Here is a 19,730-nt window from a genome sequence, read left to right as displayed (position 1 = left end):
AATACAGTGAGTGCAGGGCAACAGTAGAACATGCCTGCTCTCACCATCTAAGGAGTTTTCATTATCTGGATGAATAACTCAATGAAGCCAGACTTCCAAATGTATGGTCTGTCTCTGACAAAGAACAAACAAAGCACAATGAAAAAACACTGGATTGTAAGCAAGTCAATCAATCCAGTGTTTGCTATATTACCTTAACCACCAGATCAGATTGCTCACAAAATCTGATCAAAGGCTAAGCTATTTTGAAAGTCCAAATCAACCAAGAGGAAGAAAAAAAAAAAATGGTGGATTTGGTGGCCACATGTAGAACACGGCCATAGCAGTTAACAAGTATGTATATATACATTTTTCTTTTCTGTGTTGGCAAAGTGAAGAATATTATGTGCAAAAAACAAACAAAAAAAAAAAAACAAAAAAAAAAACAAACAAACCCAGAGTCCTGGCTATTTGCTGTTCCACAGATAAAGCGGATGTTTCTGGAATTACTGCTTTCCCACATGGAGGCCAATAGTCACCGGCGCCTGTGTAGGGAGAAACATGTCTCCCGGGTTTTTGCAAATGATATTCTTCATGTTGCCACGTCGGTAAATCTGTGTAATTCAGTCTTCTCTCTTTATCACTTCTGTGCATCTCTCAAAGAAGTGTCATGGTGTGGGTGGCACTAATGCCGTGTATTGTTTCTTGACCATTCTGGTATAATTTCAAAGCAGGAGTCCGCACCCTGAACCTTGACCTATCATCTCCCACCTGCCACGTTTTGGTCACAAGGAGGGAGAGAAAAAGCCTGTTAATGGTTCAGTGTGAATCTGCTGTCACTATTCTAAGAAAAATAACTAACAGCTATCCCTGAAGACAAAAATCTTTTCTTTGATGGACCCTCCAATTAACTCACCAATCTGAGATGTTTTCAACAAAGCCATATTTATAGATACAGATTTTTAGTTTTTTTTTTCTTTCAGAAAAGAGTGAAAAGAACTTGTTTGGGTTTGTTTTGGCTTTCTGTGTGCAGTTACCAACTTTAATCCTCACATGTGGCTTGGTCTCAGTGTGGAAGCACATTGGTTCTTGTGGAAAAAGGTGTGTTTGAGGGAATGTGGATCACGCCTCTGAGAAAACACTGAACTTACCAAACACAATATCCATGTTAAAAAGGATTGAGTTTCTAACCCTTCCTGAGATAAGGATTTTGTTTTTCATCTAAGAATTTCCCATTTCCTCCCCTCCCCCATCCTCCAAGCGGCTGGGTGTGAAAATTCGGAGAACCCAGCTTCTTCTCTCCACCCCTTTGCCTCCAGCCTGTGTTGAACTACCTCCTCTGTTGTTCTACCCCATGACGCTGTTTCCATGCTCTGCTGAAAAACCTTGTTTTCACATGCATCCTTCAAATAATTTGAAACAAAGGTTTTCTTCCTTCTCTCCTTCTGGTGTCAGTCAACTTATTATCAAATTGTTTGATTTTAAATTCTTTTTCTTGTCGTTTTGCAGAAGCCGAAAGCGGTATGCGCTCTTCGTTAACCTTCCTCCCAACCCCCACCCTCTATCTTCACTGCTCACCACAGGACTAACCATTTGCCAAGAATTCAGGAAGATAGAGATTATATATATGTATACACATACATATAATCTCATTCCCTTGTCTAGTATATATATGTATATATATGTATTTATATATATATGTATATTTATATTTAAACCCCTCTCCAACTAGAGCACATAAAAATTGAAAATAGCATATTGCTTTTCTTGTTTAGTTTGTTGATTCTTTTGGATGACGCACTAACTTCTTTGCAGGAAACCTAACAAACCAACAGGTACAATCCCTGTTTTCAGTCATGGCACCAGTGATGGGAACAAGTGTTATCGATGTTGAGAAGGAGGACGCTTCTCTCCAGCCCCTGGTGTCTGTTTCTGTCCTGTCCTGATGTGTCTTGGTGCCCACCAGACTCTGTGCCATTTGTCTGCATACCACGTCCACATTCCCAGTGACTTCCTCCTCCCCATGTCCCGTTTCCAGTTTGTAGAGCAGGATCCGTGTCCTTTTATCCACAAAACAGAGACCAAGCTCTTATACTCAACTTTTTTTTTCCCCTTACACTTGTTTTGATGATACCATTTTGCATATTTTATTTCTTCGACAGTACTCAATACATAGAACACTGCTACTAAATTGCCAGATTATCACATTCAACTCAGTGAATGAGTACTGCTTACGGAGATGAACTCATGGCTTTATTTTTTCCCTAGCGTGTTTGGGCATATTTCTTCATGTGAAGTATCTCAGTTTTCACCATGTGACATCACCCCGTTTTGCTGCTGTTTTCTGTTGCATGAAGCATGACCAAATCCTCATCGATAGCATTTTTTTTAACTTTTCCAGTTACTGTTTCCAGCGTAGTTTTTTGATAATGTGTTCTCTAAAACAGTATTGTTGAAAACATACTATTGAGAGGCCCATGTGTTCATTTACTCAAGAGTTGTTTTTCTCCGTGGTTGGAATCACTGTCACATGTTCGTGTTTGTAATTGTGTGTGTGTGTGTGTGTGTGTGTGTGTGTGTGTGTGTGTGTGTATGTGTGTGTGGTGGGGGATATTTGTCTGGAACTCTTTCCAAAGTCAGATTCTTCTGTGGTTTTTGGTGTTGATGTGTGACCATGAGGTGGCTTCCTGTCAGTTTGGTATTGTTGTTATGATCCAACTGCGAGAAGTTACTGCAGCACTTTGCATCTTCAAAGGTCCACAGTGGCTGCACCTCTGCTGTTGGCTTTTGGCCTTTGAGTCCTTTTATCTTGTGGTGGAGGCATGTTGTGACATAGCATGACTTGTCGTAAAGTGTACCAGAAAGTGACACAGCTTGCTCCCAGAGCCAAATAGCCACCATTGGCCTTCCCAAATGAATGATCTCTTCCCCATCCCATATGGCTACTGTTTTCCTTATGTGCAAAGTATATCTTTAAGTGCCATTTCCAAAATCATTGCGATAGGTTCGGGCTAATCAATCCCTTGCCCGTATCATTGGCGGACCACAATGGCAGCCATTTGAGTCTGACCAACTGGGAGCAATCTTTATTATGCTGTCTCTGTGTGGGTGAACTGGGCTCAAAGTATATGGAAGCATGGAATACACACTGTGTCTCCTCTGTATATTCTATAAGTAAAAGTGTGTGTGTCTAGTTGTGTGGGACTCCAGCAACATCTATTTGAAAGCCCAGAAGAAATGAAAAATTCCAGAAAAGCAAGAAGATTTGAGATTTGGGGTTTCTGTAGGCTGTGCCCTAACACAGCCCGTAAACTGCAGGGCAGTTGTACTTTTGAAAGAAGAAACAATTAGTTCAAACAAAGTGCCAACCAATAGCAATCATATATGACCATGGATGGTCAAAGAGGCCACCTACCAGTGGCCTGATTCATCTGGGCACAGCATGAACTGAAGTCTTAGATGGTTCTGATTCCCTTGCTGTAGTTAATGAAGTCCCATTAGCTTGCTAGACACAGATATAATTATCATGTTATCAAGTACAAACTATATTCTCATGTGAGTGATAATTTTGTAATTGCTCAGGGAATGGTACATTACACCTACCAAAAACTGAGGGGTGGGGTGGAGAAATACAGACCTATCATATTTATCCACAATGGATAAAAGATTCCTTTAAAAAATAGGGTTCAGTTGAGCTATTCATCATTGGTTGTCTCCAAAAACAGCAAACAAGTAAAGTTGATGATGATTGAAGAAGGAATAAGTAGATGTTTCCTAGTTGTTATCCCTAAGTGGTGGAGAAAAAGAATAAATCATGTTGCCTCATCAAGCCCCGATTCTCCAACCTGACTGAAGTTCAGCAAGACCTACACAATGAAATGCATTGTAGCTTGAGCCCTGGAGTTCCCCTTCCGGAGGAATCTGGGAGGAATATTTCTCTGTTGAACAAAGCCCTGCTAGCCAGTTCCATGTTTTTGCATTTTAGTTGAGAAACACATATTTTGGTTCTAAGTGAGTGGTGTTTTCAATGTTGAAATTAATTGCTCCTATGCCTCAAGTGGCTAGCTGTTTATATATTTGTACACGTACATTTTTGTACTTAGTGCGTCTGGGAGATTGTTCGCTTATTTGCCAACCCCCTAGAAAAGGTGTGGTCACTCCTTTGGTAGGGCTGACTAATAAGAATCACATCTTGGTCTTTGAAAGAACAGCTATGGCTACCTTTATCCTTCTAGGAGAGGGAAAGGAACACTTTTTGAACTGAGACCAATGGTTTATATTTTTCATTCATACCACCAGTAGTTGAAAAGTATCTATTGCATACAGGGCTTTAAGCTGGCTACTATGAGAAACTTATTTACAAAAGCAAATAAAACATGATCATGCTTTTCACCCCTTTATTCAACTATGGGTTTCCCACAGAAAATATATATTTGTTTCACATGTGGGAAAGGAGCCAAAGAATCCGTCTAGATGCAAAACTAGTCTGAGGGCAAAAGAAAAAGGGAGCGAGCAAGAATCCTCGGGGGAGGAGCTACATAAGCCCTTTGCCTCCAGCTGCCACTGAATGTTTTCTGTTGAAATTCGCAAGGTCAGAGAAGAAAGAGGGTAATTTATAGGTTCCTTGAAATGAGGGAAAGTCCACCCTTGCCAAGAAGATATCCCTATTGGAATTCTGCTAATTGATATATAGACTTTTTCTTAGAGATTTTCTTGATTCTTCACATGACACATTTTGAAGTTTATCTCTGATAAGCTAGTGAATGAGACAGAATTGGAACCAGAGACTGATTTAACGTGATGCATGGGGAGGGAGACTTCTGGCAGGTCATTAGAACAAAACAAACTTAATGTTGGCTATTCTTTTAAGAGATCAAAGACCTTTGGAAAGATTTACATATTCCCAGTAGGAGGTCAATAACATATTCTGAGGGTAGTAGGCACTTTACTGGGAAAAAAAATTACTTCTGTCTAGGATCCTTATCTTTTTATATTTTCAAAAAGAGGAGGATTAACATTTTATTTAAATTTTCTAGATATGGAATGTGGATAGAAGACTTAATGTCTACCATATTAAAGAGAGTAACTTATTTCCTCAAAGAGTCTTTGAAACGTTGAACCCTTACAGAGGGAGTATTACAAGCAGTGGCCCCCTGGAATAAGGGACACAAGCTTCTCTATCAAAACCTTAAATGTATGCGTGGAATCCAACACAATGAACATTCATATGTATCTAGATTTCTTTCCTTCGTTATTCTCAAGATCTAGGCTCATTCTTTCAATTCCCACCCAGAAGGCTTCCTTAGCCTGATCTGGATAGCTGCAAAGGTGAGCATACAGCCTCACACATGATTTAGAGAGTTGATTCAAAGCCTCTTATTCACGTCCAAAAGAAAACACACAGTCAGTGATGTCCTTGGAACTACACGAGGTTTGAGGAACAGAGAGATACTCCACTCTGCAACCAAAAGTCAGTCCAAATTAGTCTGTCACCAGATGTTGTATGGGGATATAATGTTTTGGATCCTGCAGTCAGTTAAAAAGGTCTTTCAAATGCTGTTAGGGTGCCTCCTGGTAGCTTATTAGCACCAAGGACAAAATGGAGAGCTGAGACAATGTGAGAGATTATTTGCTGCTCCTTTAGTTGTTTTAATAGCCTTGCTTACTATTAATAGTGACCTTGCGTTCAGGATCTACCATGTGGCAGTCACTCAGCACATAGTATATACTTTAATTCTCTTAGTGACACTGTAAGCTACAGATTATTCACTCCATTTCATAGATGAGGAGAGTGAGGCTTAGTGGCACCCAGGGTCTGAACTCACAGGCCCGACACATGTACCTGCTTGCTTAACCAGCATCGGCGCTGAAACAGATTTGAACACAAATCTGCTTTACATCAGTGCCCCAGATCTTTCTTCTCTGCCACGCTAATTTGACTAAAGCAGCCTTGAAAGCTGTAATAAATGATCTCAACCTGCAGTGTCTGGAATGACAATCCCAAATTCTCATCGTAAGCCAATTCTTGTTCACTGTTGATAAAGAACAGAGGAAATGAGAAGAAACTTTTCATTGATAGGAACCTTGCTATCACTGTCGTCCCACCATGACACAGTGGGCTTGATCACTGGAGTGCAATTAATGAAGCACATAATGTAAAAAAGAGTTCTGTGCAAAGCTTGTTGTGCACATAGGTGTCACCAAGACATTGATGAGTGTCAAATTTCCTCTTTTGAATTGTATCATTGAAATCATGATAGGATTTTTTTTCCTCAGAAGCTTTTTTTACACTCTTATATAAATACATATCAAAATGTAGATTTTTCCAACTTTAAGGAATTAGCTTCTTTTTTAAAGTTTATTTATTTTGATAGAGAGAAAGGGGGGGGCAGGGAGGGGCAGAGAGACAAGGAGAGAGAGACAATCTCAAGCAGGCTTTGCACTGTCAGCTCAGAGCCTGATGTGGGGCTCAGACTCATAAACCGTGAGATCATGACCTGAGCCAAAATCAAGAGTCAGCTGCTTAACTGACTGAGCCACTCAGGTTCCCTGAAATTAGCTTCTTTAGTCACTAGAAGTACCTAGAATTTTTCATGTATGTCCTTATGCATTATTCTGGAATGTACAGTTCTTCACTCTGTAACTTTATCTCTTTATGAACAGGATATTTTGATAAGGAGCCCTGTGTTCCATTCCATTAGACCAGCTAAAGAGAATCTGATAATTCCATTAAAGATGAAATATACTTTTGTCTTTTTTGCAATAATAAATAATATGAGTAACAATAAACCAATATGCAGTGAGCCTTCTGTGCATTATCTTGCTTAATCCTCTGAAGAAAGACTATCATTATCATCATGCCCATCTTGTAGGTGAGGATATTGAGTCTGAGGGAGATTTAGTAACTTGCCCAAAGTCAGACAGCTACTAAATGGTTGATGCTGGAATTTGGGCCCAATTTCTGATTGCAGAGCCAGGGCATACGAGAACTGCCTTGTAGCAAAGGGGTCAGAAAGTGTGCAGAATCCAGAATTCTGCCCTTCTAAGACATCACATTTAATTGGCTTTGAAAAAGGAATCCATCTAAACTGTATAAGCTCTGACCCTTTCCCCCTGATGATCATGAGAAGTCAGAGGGCTGTTGAACCAATGTAAAGAATTGGCAGAGGGGTAATTAGGAGGTGCCTGTACAGTGCCACTGTCCATTGCAAGCTGTAGCTGTTAGTGTGGCCTGCTGCTTCCTGATTTGTGAAGAATGTCATTGTTGCCTGTAGTTCTAGGACAGAACAGTCCAATCATCCTGGTCTCTTGCTATTATTCAGTGTTAATGACAGTGATGACACAGGATTGGTTTCCTTCTGTCAGGTCTCGTTATGGGTAATAGTGGATGTTCTTGTGACCACAAACAATTATTTTGCAATAATGATCCACTCTGGGTCCTCCCAACAGAACGAAAGTTCACCTGGTCCTTCCCGTATTGCTACAGACACATCACCCTGTTGTCCACAGAGCCTTTCTGGAATTGTTTTGCCAGCAGTAAAAAATTTCCATGTTAATTACCATCCTCCATTTTGGTTATTTTAGACAGTTGAAGACTTCCTTTAGCTGGATTCCAAACATTTTTTACCTTAAAGCCAGCTTTTCAGATCAGAGAATACCTCTGTTGTATCTATTGCTATGTTCAGAGGGTCTAAATTCTGTGTCCATTAAGCCCAAAGCCTCATCTTAGTCTGTTTGTAATACATTTCTGTATTCTGCTCTTGATCAGGAGAAAATTTAACTTGTTTGTTTCACCCATTTATTAGATTGGGATGCATGTATCTCTTTTGTCAGTCCAAACACCACTTGGTCAGCTAATCTATTTATAACACTTTGAAATAGGACAGTGTATATTTAAGTGTACACTTCCCTGCAAGGGGAAGTTTTTTTTAAGGCCTAATTTGCATGTTGTTTTCTAATTACAATTTGCCCCAATCAGGTTGTACTAGACACACACTTTATTCAAACACTCCCATGCATTCTGGTAAAAGCAGACTGGAATCATTTCCATCTGCTGTCATTTTTCTTTTTCCCCATTCAGGTAGATCCAATTCTTTCTACATAAGGCTGCACGTGGAATCCACTTCCATGTCTTTACCGATGTCGTGCAGATGTTATGTTTGTTTCTGCATTGGTTACAGGTGTCGTGTACCATTCCTTGCAGTAATACATGTATATATGTATGTTTCTGGATGCATATAGGGGTCCCATTAATGCTCTGCCATGTAATGGAAAATTGGAGTAGCAATAGGTTTAATAGACCAATCACATTCAATGTTGACCATCAACAGAAGTTTCCAAGGGGCAACATTATTAGGAACTTTGCTTCAGATGAGAAGCCCTTGATGGCAACCCCATTATACACGCCCAGCCCTAAAACCTAGATGTGCTTTGATTTCTGCAACTGGGAGTATGCCAGCCTGGGAATTGAGAATCAGAGCTTTATGATGGCATTATCCAATTAAATGTTTGGGACTCTGGACATCAGGCTCTAGACAACATCTTTGGGAAAATCATTAGACTAGTGGGCCCCCTATAAAATTAACAGTACAGTGTAGCCTTCAAGGTTTTATTCAGAACATGAACTCACAACTGTGTCTTCTTTGTTTGTTTTTGTTCACTGAGCAGTATATTAATTAATCCTGGAAACCATCTTAAGATCCAAGAAGGTACTTTAGGATTTTTCATCGCAAGTGATGCCAAGGAAGTTAAAAGGTAAGAGTTTATATTCATCCGTCTTCCTTTCTGGTCCAGCCACATACGTCTTGATCCACCACAATGGGCATAATTTCAGTATGTATAGGGCCCTAACCCCTAAACTTCTTAACATGTCTGTGGGTATCAATGGTGCTTCATCTTAAGAAAAGGAGACTGTGCTTTCAAATGCTTCCATGAGCTCCTCCATCATTGATTCCACATCTTTCAACTGGAATAATAACATTTTAGAACTAGGAGGGCCTTGGTAACCGTTCCTTCATTTTCCAAGGGAGGAAAGTGAGTCCCAGAGAGCTGAAGTGATTGTTCGAGATCATCCAGATTCTTGATGACCCAGAACAACATAACACAGGACAACTGGTTCCTTGTCTAGTACTCTTTACCTAGTATCATCCAGGAAAATTTACTTGAGATTTATCAGCTTTCCACTTTAAGTGCCGAATGGAATCTCAAAAGGTTTGGATTAATTTCAGATGAAATACTAAACTGGCTGTATTTCTGTTTGTGGGCTACTAGGTAAGTAGGCAAGGTTGTCAGGTTCAATTCTTAGGCCTCTGTAGGTACAGCCCACGATTTCATTGACCTCGGTGTTTTACGACACTTTTATCAGTATCCTTAAACCTGTTTAAACAGCTGGGAATCATAGGGCTCTTTGGAGAACACCATGGAATATCATTATATTTGCTTCTATCCTTGATCTATGAAAAATTTATGAGCAGAAGATGTGACTCGAATGGCCAGATAGGTCACTCACTCTAACAATAATGTTACACAAACTATTTAAAATAGATTATTACTTGTGAAGGTCTGTAATTATTTATGTAAGCCTATTGTTTTCATTTAATGAGCTTCCACTCAAAGCCAGGCCTGTGTTAGGTATTCTACATTCTTAATTGTCAGTCCTCAAAATAACTTTGTAAGGTAAGTCTTCTAAAACCCTCAGGGCTTTGGTCTCCTCATTGGTCAAGTTGAGATAAATGATTTATCCGAGGTTATAAAGCACAGAAGCAAGTGGCAGTGCCCAGATGGGAACTGGTCTTTCATTTTCCAAAACCCACACTTTCTACCAAATTTAATGAAACTAGCAAATTCTTATGTAGAGTTTAATATGTGCCAGCACTGTTCTATGGACCAGGTACCCCAAGTATTGATGAACTCATTTCATCCTCTCAACAACCTTATGAGATAGGTATCATTACTATTTCCATTTTACACATGAGGAAACTGGGGTGTTGATTGGGTAACCAATACCCAAAGCCCTACTCCTTGTGGGTAGTAAAGCCAGTATGTCCAGTGCCAGAGCTTACGCTCTTAATTATTCGTCATGATGTGATCCTGGCATGCCAAGCACAGAACTATATTTGATAACTGATGTCTATTACTTTCTGCCTCTTCACCCACTCCTACAGTCTAGCCATACTATTTATGAAAGATTTTAGGAGGAAAAATGGGATGGGGAAGCAAAAAAACAAAAACAAAAATTCTTTAAACTGAGCTCTCTAATGGCTTAAATTTACGTCTACAAGTTGGGAAAGAATTGCCATTATTCAGATGGGGACAGGAAAACCTCATCCAGTTCATGGATCCTGACTGTTCTTCAGGAGTACCTCAAGAACTGGGTTCACCTGAGAGAGGAGAGGGGGCTGGTGAACAGGACTGAAGTACCCCTGCCCACATCCCCCCGGAAGAGAAGGCTGTGCTCACATCCAGAATGTGAGACACAGAAGCAGCATCTCAACACCACGTATGGGGGGTGGGGGGCTGGGGAGCACAGCGGCACCATAGATCACGTGTACCTCCCAGATAGCAAATATAACGTGAAGCTCCCATTTGTGTAATTCTATTTCCTATTGCATCTCTTGCTAATGAATGTCACAAATACCAGGCAGTCCAAAAAACAAATTACCTCCTATATTAGGGAGTGCAATATGTCTCATTTCAGTGCTTTATGGTGTTCACAAATACATGCTGACACAATCAGTAACAACAGCAGCCTGTAATTTTCCGTGGTGTGTGATGTGTCGGAGCAAATGCTGTCAGTTAGGGGACTTCAAACAGATGAAGACGGCAGAAAACCACAGAAAGGGCCTTGGAGATTTGAATGAAACTAAACAAGTTTTGTAAAAATGGAAAAGTTGATTATGACGATCCAGTATTGAGTATGCACCCTCTCCTACAAAAAAGCCACAAAAGAAGTTAATGGATTTTTAGCTCACAGAAACTTTCAGATGCAGTGTTTTAGGAACAGAGCAGTGAAACCACCATTCCAGCCTTAGGCCACTTTGGGATGGGCATTCGGTCACTTGTCCCCTGCTCCTTGCCACTGAGTATTTTCCTTTTTAAATAATGTTGGCACATAGTCTTTGATGTCGGGGTCACAAAATGGTGCCTCGTTGACTTGGTGTGGCTTGCAGACAGGCTTCATTTGATTCATAATTTTAACAAATAAATTATTTGCCAAGCAGAAGACACCATCGTCCTTATTTAAAAATTCTTATTTCTGGTTTCCCCTGAAAAACTTGCAGATCTGGCATTACTTGGCTGCATTCTCATACTCATTCATGCATCAAAGGTCACTCACTTTCTAGAACACTCTGTACCAGGTGCCAGGGAAGCAGTGGTGAACAATGAAGTCCTTGCTCTCATGGACTCATGTTCTAGGGAGGAGAGAATTACAGTTTTGTTTATTCATGGTACATTAATCAAAGAATTAGTGCAGCCAGGTCACTGATTTGGATTGTGCGCAAGTGAAGGCTGCTTGGAAGGAGTGACATTTGAGCAGAGATGGAGGTGATGGGAAAGAGTCCATTATACAGAGATGGGAAAGGAAGAGGAGACAAAGTAGGGGCAGTTTTGTTGTGTGTAGGGAGCTGAGGGAAGGAAAGTCCTATGGCTCCCATAGGACTTGATACGTATGGGTCAGGTTGTTATAAAATGGAGTCACTGATGGCTTTAAGCTGGGAGTGATGGAGTCTGATTTACATCATTGAAAGGTCTTTCCTCTCCATTATAGAGAATGGGATGTGGGGTAACAGGAGTGGGGGGCCCAACAGATGGAGATACTGCATAGTGTAGGTGAATATAAGCTTGGGTAAAACTGGTGAGTGGAGGTACAGAGAAGGGAGACCAGTTCAGAATATATTTTAGAGAGTCTATATATAGGACCCACTGGTAAACTGCATATAAGAAATGAGGGGAAAAAGAGGAATCAAGAATGGAGCCTAGATTTGGAGCCTATGAAATTGGGTGGGTGCCGGCTTCCCACTTTACTGAGACTGGATTTAGCTGGAAGAGGAGCAAGTTTGGGATGTAGGAAATTAAGAATTCTATTTGGCTATGTTAAGTAGACAGTCAGCTCTAAGATTCTGGAGTTTGGGGGGAAGATGAAAGCTGGAGGTGTCATTTTGGGTGCTATATCAGGGAGGGTCCTTGGCCAGAAACAGGTGACACACCTAAATGAGAAAAGGGAGGAGAGTTTTATGAAGGGAACATAAAAAGTTGTGGGCAGAGGGTTAAGGAGAACCAATAAGGGATGCAAAAGCACCCGGAGCTGGCAACAGAGTGGAGCCACTCTCAGCCCTAGATCTGCAGAATCAAGGGGAAGGAGAGTTATCAGAACCTGGAGAGAGAGGCTGTAGTGTAGGAAAGGCCACTTGGCAGGAGCTGAGTCCTCTGGAATATAGAGATGTGGCCACCACCATTTCATGGCCCTGCAGGGAGGAATTCCTCTCTTCCCATCCTCCAGTTTCCAGCTGGCTCCTCCCATTGGCTAAACACAACAGGAAAGCAGAGGACAAGGAGACCCTGAAGATCAGCCTTGCAGGGTGTGGATCCGGTCTTCTTGATGATGTGTGTGTCAAGGTCACCAACACAGGGCCACTTGGCGAAGGGGTGGATGAGCAGGAGAGGGAGTGGGGAGGAGAGCAGAGAAGGTTGAGGTGGAAGGAGGGGATATGGAGTAGATCCTGAGGTGTGTGAAGAGGCCCCTGGCATCCGTGGCCATGGATTTGAAGTGAGATTAGTCAACACAGTTGTGTTTCCGTTCCTCAGTTCAGCTGCTCAGGTGCAGGTGTGCAGTAGGGTGGGTGCTTTGCCAGGTGAGTGTGAGAGAGGCAGAGGTGAGTGGAGAAGACAGTGGTGCTCTCAAAGAAGTTCCACTTGGCAAAACTCAGCTGGAGCTTAGCTACGGTGCTCCCTCTGGTTGGGAGATATGTCTCCAGTTCACAGACCAGAGACCACCCCCACCAACCTGGCCCCATCTCAGTCATTAGCTTTACCTGTTTGGCCCCCATGGGGCCACTTTCAGAATCCACTTTGAATTTGTGAAGTAATCAATTTTATCTTCTCAACAGTCCACTCAGGCTCAGCACGGTTTCATCATCTCAGCAGTAGAGATGTGTTTAAGACCATGTGGGGCGCCTGGGTGGCGCAGTCGGTTAAGCATCCGACTTCAGCCAGGTCACGATCTCGCGGTCCGTGGGTTCGAGCCCCGCGTCGGGCTCTGGGCTGATGGCTCAGAGCCTGGAGCCTGTTTCCGATTCTGTGTCTCCCTCTCTCTCTGCCCCTCCCCCGTTCATGCTCTGTCTCTCTCTGTCCCAAAAATAAATAAACGTTGAAAAAAAAAAAAAAAATTTAAGACCATGGACTTTAGGACTAGACTGTGTGGACTTGAATCCGGGCTCTGTGAGACCTTGGGCAGGTCACATAACCTCCCTGTGCTTAAGTTTCCTGTACACTCTGTAAAACAGAGATAATAATCATGACTCCTTCAAAGGATTGTTTAAGGATCCAATTCATTGATACTTATAAATGCTTAGAGTAGTGCTTGGCCTATAGCCTTGCCCTACAAATGTCTGTTATCATTGTTCTCATTATTATTATGTATAGGAGCATCAGATAGGGAGAGAAAATGGCCAAAGGATGTGGACACAAAAAGGCTTCCTCCTTTCCTGTCATTGCCTTTTCAAGGAAGGTCACCATTGATTGGCTTCTTAGCCACATTGCCACTTGCAGGGCAAACAATCAGCTGCCTTTTTTCTTTTTCCTTTTTTCACAACATGGATGAAAACTGGCATTTAGGGAAATAGTGAGTGAGATGCTGGGGTGGAAAGAGCACTGGGCTTGGATTTAGAAGTTGACCAACCCCAGCACAGGATACCTTTGGGCAGGTCGTGACAACCTCCTCATTTTACAGATGAGGACACTGAGTCCTGGGGACTTCCAAGATCTCTTCCAGATCCCACATTGGTTTTCAGCTGGTGTCAATCGCGTGTGCAAATCCTGTGAAAAACATAAAAAGGAACCTGGGAATTGAATCGCCAAGAATTGTGTTTCTTTATAGTCTTGGTCAAGGGAAGACCGTGTTTATCCCTGCCATTCAATTTCACGTTGGGAGTGGTGAAACCAGGGATTTTGTTAGCTCCCATATCCGGAAGCTTGTAAGGCTGTTCCAGTGAATTTTGTCCCAGTAATCCCCCGTCCTGAAAAGATGTAGGCCTCCAGTGCTATTCTTCTAGGTCCTATGCATTCTATACTTGAATGATCTTGGTTTGTCGCTTGTCTGGACACAACCAATGTGCTTTATAATCACAACTTGACACTTAAGTCAGATGAGGGGATTTTCTTGTTGATCGCTGCCTCTGGGTATCCAGCCCTATAGTGCCTTCTGCCCACCCCATTCCAGTGCTCGGTTGAGCTATGCTTCACCACCGTGAGAAGCAAACCTCCATTTATTTTGTGTTCTCGGGGCCGAGAGTATGGGAGTTGATTGTTCCAGCTTGGGAGCAAAGTATGGGCTATGAAATGCCAGAAGAAATTTGACAGAGGACCCCCCCCCCCCCTTGACCCATCACTTTTGTATTTCCCCCTCCACCTTCCTCCTTAACCTCTCTCACTTTGAAAAGAAATATCCTTTCAGAGGGGCAAGGCTAATGATTTTATTTGACTGTGGAACTTTATCTTGGCTCTCCCTTCTATAAATATCTGACCAGACGGCAAGGGTTTCGGAGATACATTCCACTTCCCCACCAAGGGCCTGGGGCTGGTTGCCTACATGCTTTGATGAGCAGCCCTGAAGGCTGTGCTCAAAAAACGAAGGATGAGCAGGCAGATGCAGGGGGTCACCTCAGCAGCCATTCACCCCGTTCCTGTTCAAAGGAAGGTTTATTAAAAGAAGCACGAACTCCAATTGCAGAGTCCTGTGTTTGAAATAAGAGGTCTTGCAACAAACATTTCCGTCTGTAAAAGTCTAAACCTTTCAAAAGATGAAAGGAAATTAGTGCTGGCGTGTTTCATTAATTTGGCACCACGGTGGAGGAAATGTGGTATTCATTTCATTCGGGTGGATTATGAAATGTGTCAGTTTTTCCATTCTCTTTCTCCAGGGCATTTTTTTACTGCAAGGCCTGTCATGATGACATCACAGATCCCAAAAGAATAAAAAAATGTGGCTGCAAACGGCGTAAGTAGTGTTTCTTTCCCCCTTCCCTCCCTCTTTCCTTTTCCCCAAATTTGTTTCCCTTCTCCTTTTCCTAGTAAAGAAACACTAAACATCAAGAGGTTTCTTGGATATGTTTATGTTTCACCCAACAGTTTAAAGAGACATGGAATAAATACTTGTCCTCGCTTTATTAGAGCAAGGATGAAAAATCACCACCATCAACACCTTTGAGTGAACCTAGTGCCTAATCCCCACCTCTGGACCTTAAAGGGATGCTGAGGCGCTTGTGCCCACTTGAACATACTCAGTACAATATATGAGAAGGAGGACTGCTAAGACCATATTTTTTTGCATAGTGATTTCCACTGGATGGGGGGCCACCAAGTGTAAACATGGGGACTAGGGCTGAAAGGGAAACCGAGTCTGAGGACTGTGTCTCCCAAATGGGAGCTGCTGCAAGGTTTGATACCAAAGTCCAGAGTTTTCACTTGTGGTACCCTCCAGCTGGCTGAGGAAGAGAATTTGACCATGACCAATCAGCTTTGTTTGCCATTGCTCCAATAACCAACCTCAAACTCCATTGCTCCTTGGGGTAGACTAGATTGGTCTCCATAGCTTCTGGCATATCCTGTCTCACATCTCTTCCAAAGCAGCTTGCCAGTGTGACCTCTTGAGAAAGATATGGTAAGTCAGGAACGTTGGGTCGTGAGCTCTCCAGAAACCAGGACCTAAAGTGGATTTGCCTTGAGAAGGCCGTGCCTTTTGCAGTAATCATGTTGCATTGCCTAATAGAAATTGTTCATGGCCGTAAAGAAAACAATAATAATGATGCCTTCCTTCCTATGGTGATTTAATGTTTTCAGAGCTCCTTATTTATGATCATTATTTTCTTTGATCCTCACCATAACCCTGGGTAATTGTCAAGGGATGTTATTAATTCCATTTTACAAAAAGAGGAAACTAAGGCTCCAAGTTTAGTGGGAGGATGAGATTGCTAAGAGTCACACAGACCCAACAGACTGGGGCTCAGGCTCACACAAAAGCCTCTCGATGCTGTGCGCTCAGTGCCCTAATCATATCTGTAAGAGAGTAGGGCAAGACAATGACCTTGACTCTGATGAGTAGAAGCACAGTTATGAAAGATTGCCCCATAAAATACTTTTTTCACAAGCAGAAACCAGATAGAAGAGCACTATTCCTGGGATAGTCCAACCAAAGAGGGGGCTTTTTTTCACTACACTCCTAAAGGGGACACAGTAACGTAAACCAGTAAGATATAAATATCATTCTGCTGGAGCACGAAGACACTCGAGCTCTTAGGCAAATACCCAGGGGAGCACTCTTGGTCGAGAGCAGATTCTGTAGAAATCCTCTGAGGCTGGTTCCCAAGTTTGGGGCAGTTGAGGCCCACTGTTTTGCTTTTTCCATGGCCCTGTTCCCCCTAGCTCTGACACCTTACTAAGATGAGTATTTATTGATGTCTCAGATAAAGAGATCCAGACAAAAGTCTAGAGGTCTAAGAATTTTCTGATTCTGACAACTTAACAGGAAGAGCATCTAAGGCTATTTGTAGGTCCAGAACAAACCCACCTCACTTCCAGTCCCCTGGACTCCATGATACAAAAGGCCCTCCTTACCAGGCCATGCATCCCAGCATGGTTGGTCGTGAACACAAAAACACAGCTCAGCTGACCAGGCATCCCTCAGATTTTTTCCATCAGAGGAACATGTATCCCAAGGTGGAAGTAAATGAGAACAACAAATACAAAATGGTTAACTCCATTTTAAGGAAACTTTTGTAGTAGAGGAGGTTGGGAAATGCAGGAGAGTGTCAAGGCCAATAATCCAGAACCAGATAATCTGTCAAAGAACCTGGTTCCACGGGGCATCACTAAAAGTTACTTATTGATTAGGCATCCACATATTTTTGAGTACTTTCTTTGTGCCAGGTGCACGCTTGGTGCCAGGGATGGAGGGGTGAACAAGATAACATCGCTGTTCTTCTGAAGCCTTCACAGTAGTACACGGAGACAAACAATGATCATAGAAACCATTAAATAGATTCAGGTAGAGTCAAATGCTATGAAGAGAGAGGGGACTGCCTGAGGGTATGGGGACCTTGTAGGGACACTGCTTTAGCCAGAAAGCCTCCCTTGGGAGGTGACATTGAAGCTGAGACCCTGTCGAGGTTAGTAGAAGAGCAAGGGCAAAGGTCAAGAGGCAGGAATAAGTTTGAAGTGCTGAAGGAAGGCAGGAAGGAAGGAAGGACAGAAGGAAGGCAGACCAGTGGGGCTGGTGGGGCTGGGGAGAGAGCAGAATGAAATGAGTTCAGAGAGGAAGACAGGGGCCATGAGGAGAAACCTGGGTTTTAGTCCTGTAACAGATATAGCCTTTGGAAGATTTTGAGCAAGAACTCAATAGCATCAGTTTCTATGTTAGATGACCTCCATGGTGACTGGACAGAGAGTAGACTCTAAGAAGGCGAGGGTAGAAGGCAGAATGATGGAGAGAAAGTGTCTCTGATCCCTGCTCTGATACTGGAATGTTCCTCGTAGGCACTGCAGTGGAACTCAGCAGAAAGTTTTTTAAGTCCCTAGAAATGAGGATTTGGCCTCTAGGTTATTTTTCCATCCTGGTTCCAGGCAAGCACCCAGCAGCTGACTTTTAACTTCATCCTGGAGGGAGAGCCACATAACTGTTTGAAATAATTTTATTCTCTTCATTCCCCTTAAAGCTGGTTCCAGCTAGTGAAGGGTGTGATCTCTCACCATGCATGGCATGGATTGCTTCAGAAATACTGCCTCTGAGCTGAGCCAGCATGACAGGGGTCTTGCCCCTGTCTCTCTGTACCCCCTTCCCTCTTGGGCTCATCTCATAGAGGCCCCTGGCTGTGAGGTTAATGTTTGATAACGATCAAAATTGTCCAAATATTGTTCTTCCTAATTAAAAGACCATAGCCGCCTGTGTTACAGAGGGCAGGATGCAGATGTGTATGTGTAAGGAGTGGTCAGAATAAAGTGAACTATTGAACATGGACCTCCCCATGCATACCAGGCAAGTCAGGAAATTGGAGAAGATAGGTTTTGGTTGCAAAGAAACTTTCAAGAGAAGGAGCTAAGGTTGTGAATAATGCATCGGGGATGGGGATGGGGATGGGGGTGGGGTGGGGGTGGTTCCTGTGCCTTTGAATGCACATTGCCTGGTGCCCCTAGTTGGAGAGGGCAGCTCACCCACACAGTCATTTGTCCAAACCTGTTAGGCCAGGTGATCATAATTCACCCTGGAACAAGGGCAGAGCTGATGACATGAGGGCAGAGCTGATCTCCATGAGGGCAGAGCTGATGACAGTCAGTGGTCTTTATCCACAGCTTCCTAACCCTCCCCTCCCAACCTAGCTCTTCCCCTCCCATCCCCACCCCCACCCTCCCCATTCACCTTGAACATTTCATGCCATACTATCTGGAGCAATCTCGAGTGTGGGCATTCCATCTGGAAATCCTGTGGTAGTATAGTTTAACTTTTGCATTTCTTTCTATTTCTTCATAGCATTCCATCAAGGAAGAGAGTCAAATTCAGCTGTCTGGCCAAGGAGCAAGCTCTCAGAAACTACTATTTACCCATTTTCTTCTTCTGTATAACAAACTTGGTCTAATGATTTACATTTTTTCCCCCAGCCTGTAAAAGTTTGCCAAAGGGTGGACTCCTAGGGGACAAGTCATGTCTGAATTGATGTGTTTGAAGGAATTTTCTTGAACTTCTAATCATTGACATATTTTTGATTTATTTTTTTTCCTCTTTGCTGCCTTGGAATACGGCCCCTACTCTATTTTAACTGCACACTGGTAGTGATATATTGTGAGTAAAACGGGTTCCCAGGAGCCCGGAGTCCAGTTCCCCCTGTCTTTCTCTCTAGAAGAGATACTTCTTTTATTTTCTGTACAGTTTCAGTTTCTTTTTTTCTTTTGGTATTTATGTTGCATGTAGCAGTGACATCATGCCCCAACTCCCTCATCCAACATGGTCTGCAGAGTAGCCTGGAGCTGGAGACCCCTGAGAGCAGGGAACCGCCCTCCGTTCATCTTCCCATCCCCCCAGCCTCTTGCCAGCTTCTGGCACTGTCTTATTTTTCCATTTGAAAATAAGACCTTGACAACAGTGTTTCTCTTGAAGGCCTTGTCTCGGACCTTTAGGGGACGCTGAGTAGGCTGAGGTAATTACCACTATAGCTGTAGATGCCTCGTCAATTGGGGGTCATTGTCATGCTTGCCTTTGATAAATTTTATCTGGTCTCTGCTACTGAGCTTGAATTCCTATCCTGAAGGAAACACACATGCTACATATATATTCCTGTGTTGTGATATATATATGATATGTACCAGTACTTTATATGTAAAAATGAACATTTTTATATATAAGCACAGAAATATTTTATAGAGAGAGTGATGTATTTATTATAATATATGTACCTCTCTATATGAGAAAGTGCTTGCTAAAGAATTAATTGGACATCAAACTTTGGGAGTGTAAGTATCTTAAACAGCCTTACTGGAGACAAGTA

The 19,730-nt window shown here is 42.5% G+C and overlaps 1 protein-coding gene across 24 annotated transcripts in view; it reads left to right on the top strand.

Moving 5' to 3' along the window:
- Positions 1 to 19,730, top strand: part of KCNMA1 (potassium calcium-activated channel subfamily M alpha 1) — a 739,980-nt gene that overhangs the window by 585,682 nt on the left and 134,568 nt on the right. For 15 of the 24 annotated variants that reach the window (XM_086680079.1, XM_086680078.1, XM_086680098.1 and 12 more), the window contains exons 17-18: positions 8,647 to 8,733; positions 15,117 to 15,193. In XM_086680079.1, coding sequence (XP_086536205.1) covers positions 8,647 to 8,733; positions 15,117 to 15,193 — 164 coding nt within the window. Of the gene's footprint in view, positions 1 to 1,488; positions 1,501 to 8,646; positions 8,734 to 15,116; positions 15,194 to 19,018; positions 19,028 to 19,730 lie in introns of all 24 variants that reach the window. The other 9 variants (XM_086680076.1, XM_086680093.1, XM_086680081.1 and 6 more) reach the window with 2 other exon arrangements.

This window comes from Puma concolor, chromosome D2 (genome assembly GCF_028749965.1).
Source record: "Puma concolor isolate L17-30 chromosome D2, mPumCon1.1.hap2, whole genome shotgun sequence".
Classification (NCBI taxonomy): domain Eukaryota; kingdom Metazoa; phylum Chordata; class Mammalia; order Carnivora; family Felidae; genus Puma; species Puma concolor.
Note: the sequence above shows the minus strand (reverse complement) of the source record. Positions and strands in the feature narration are given on the sequence as shown.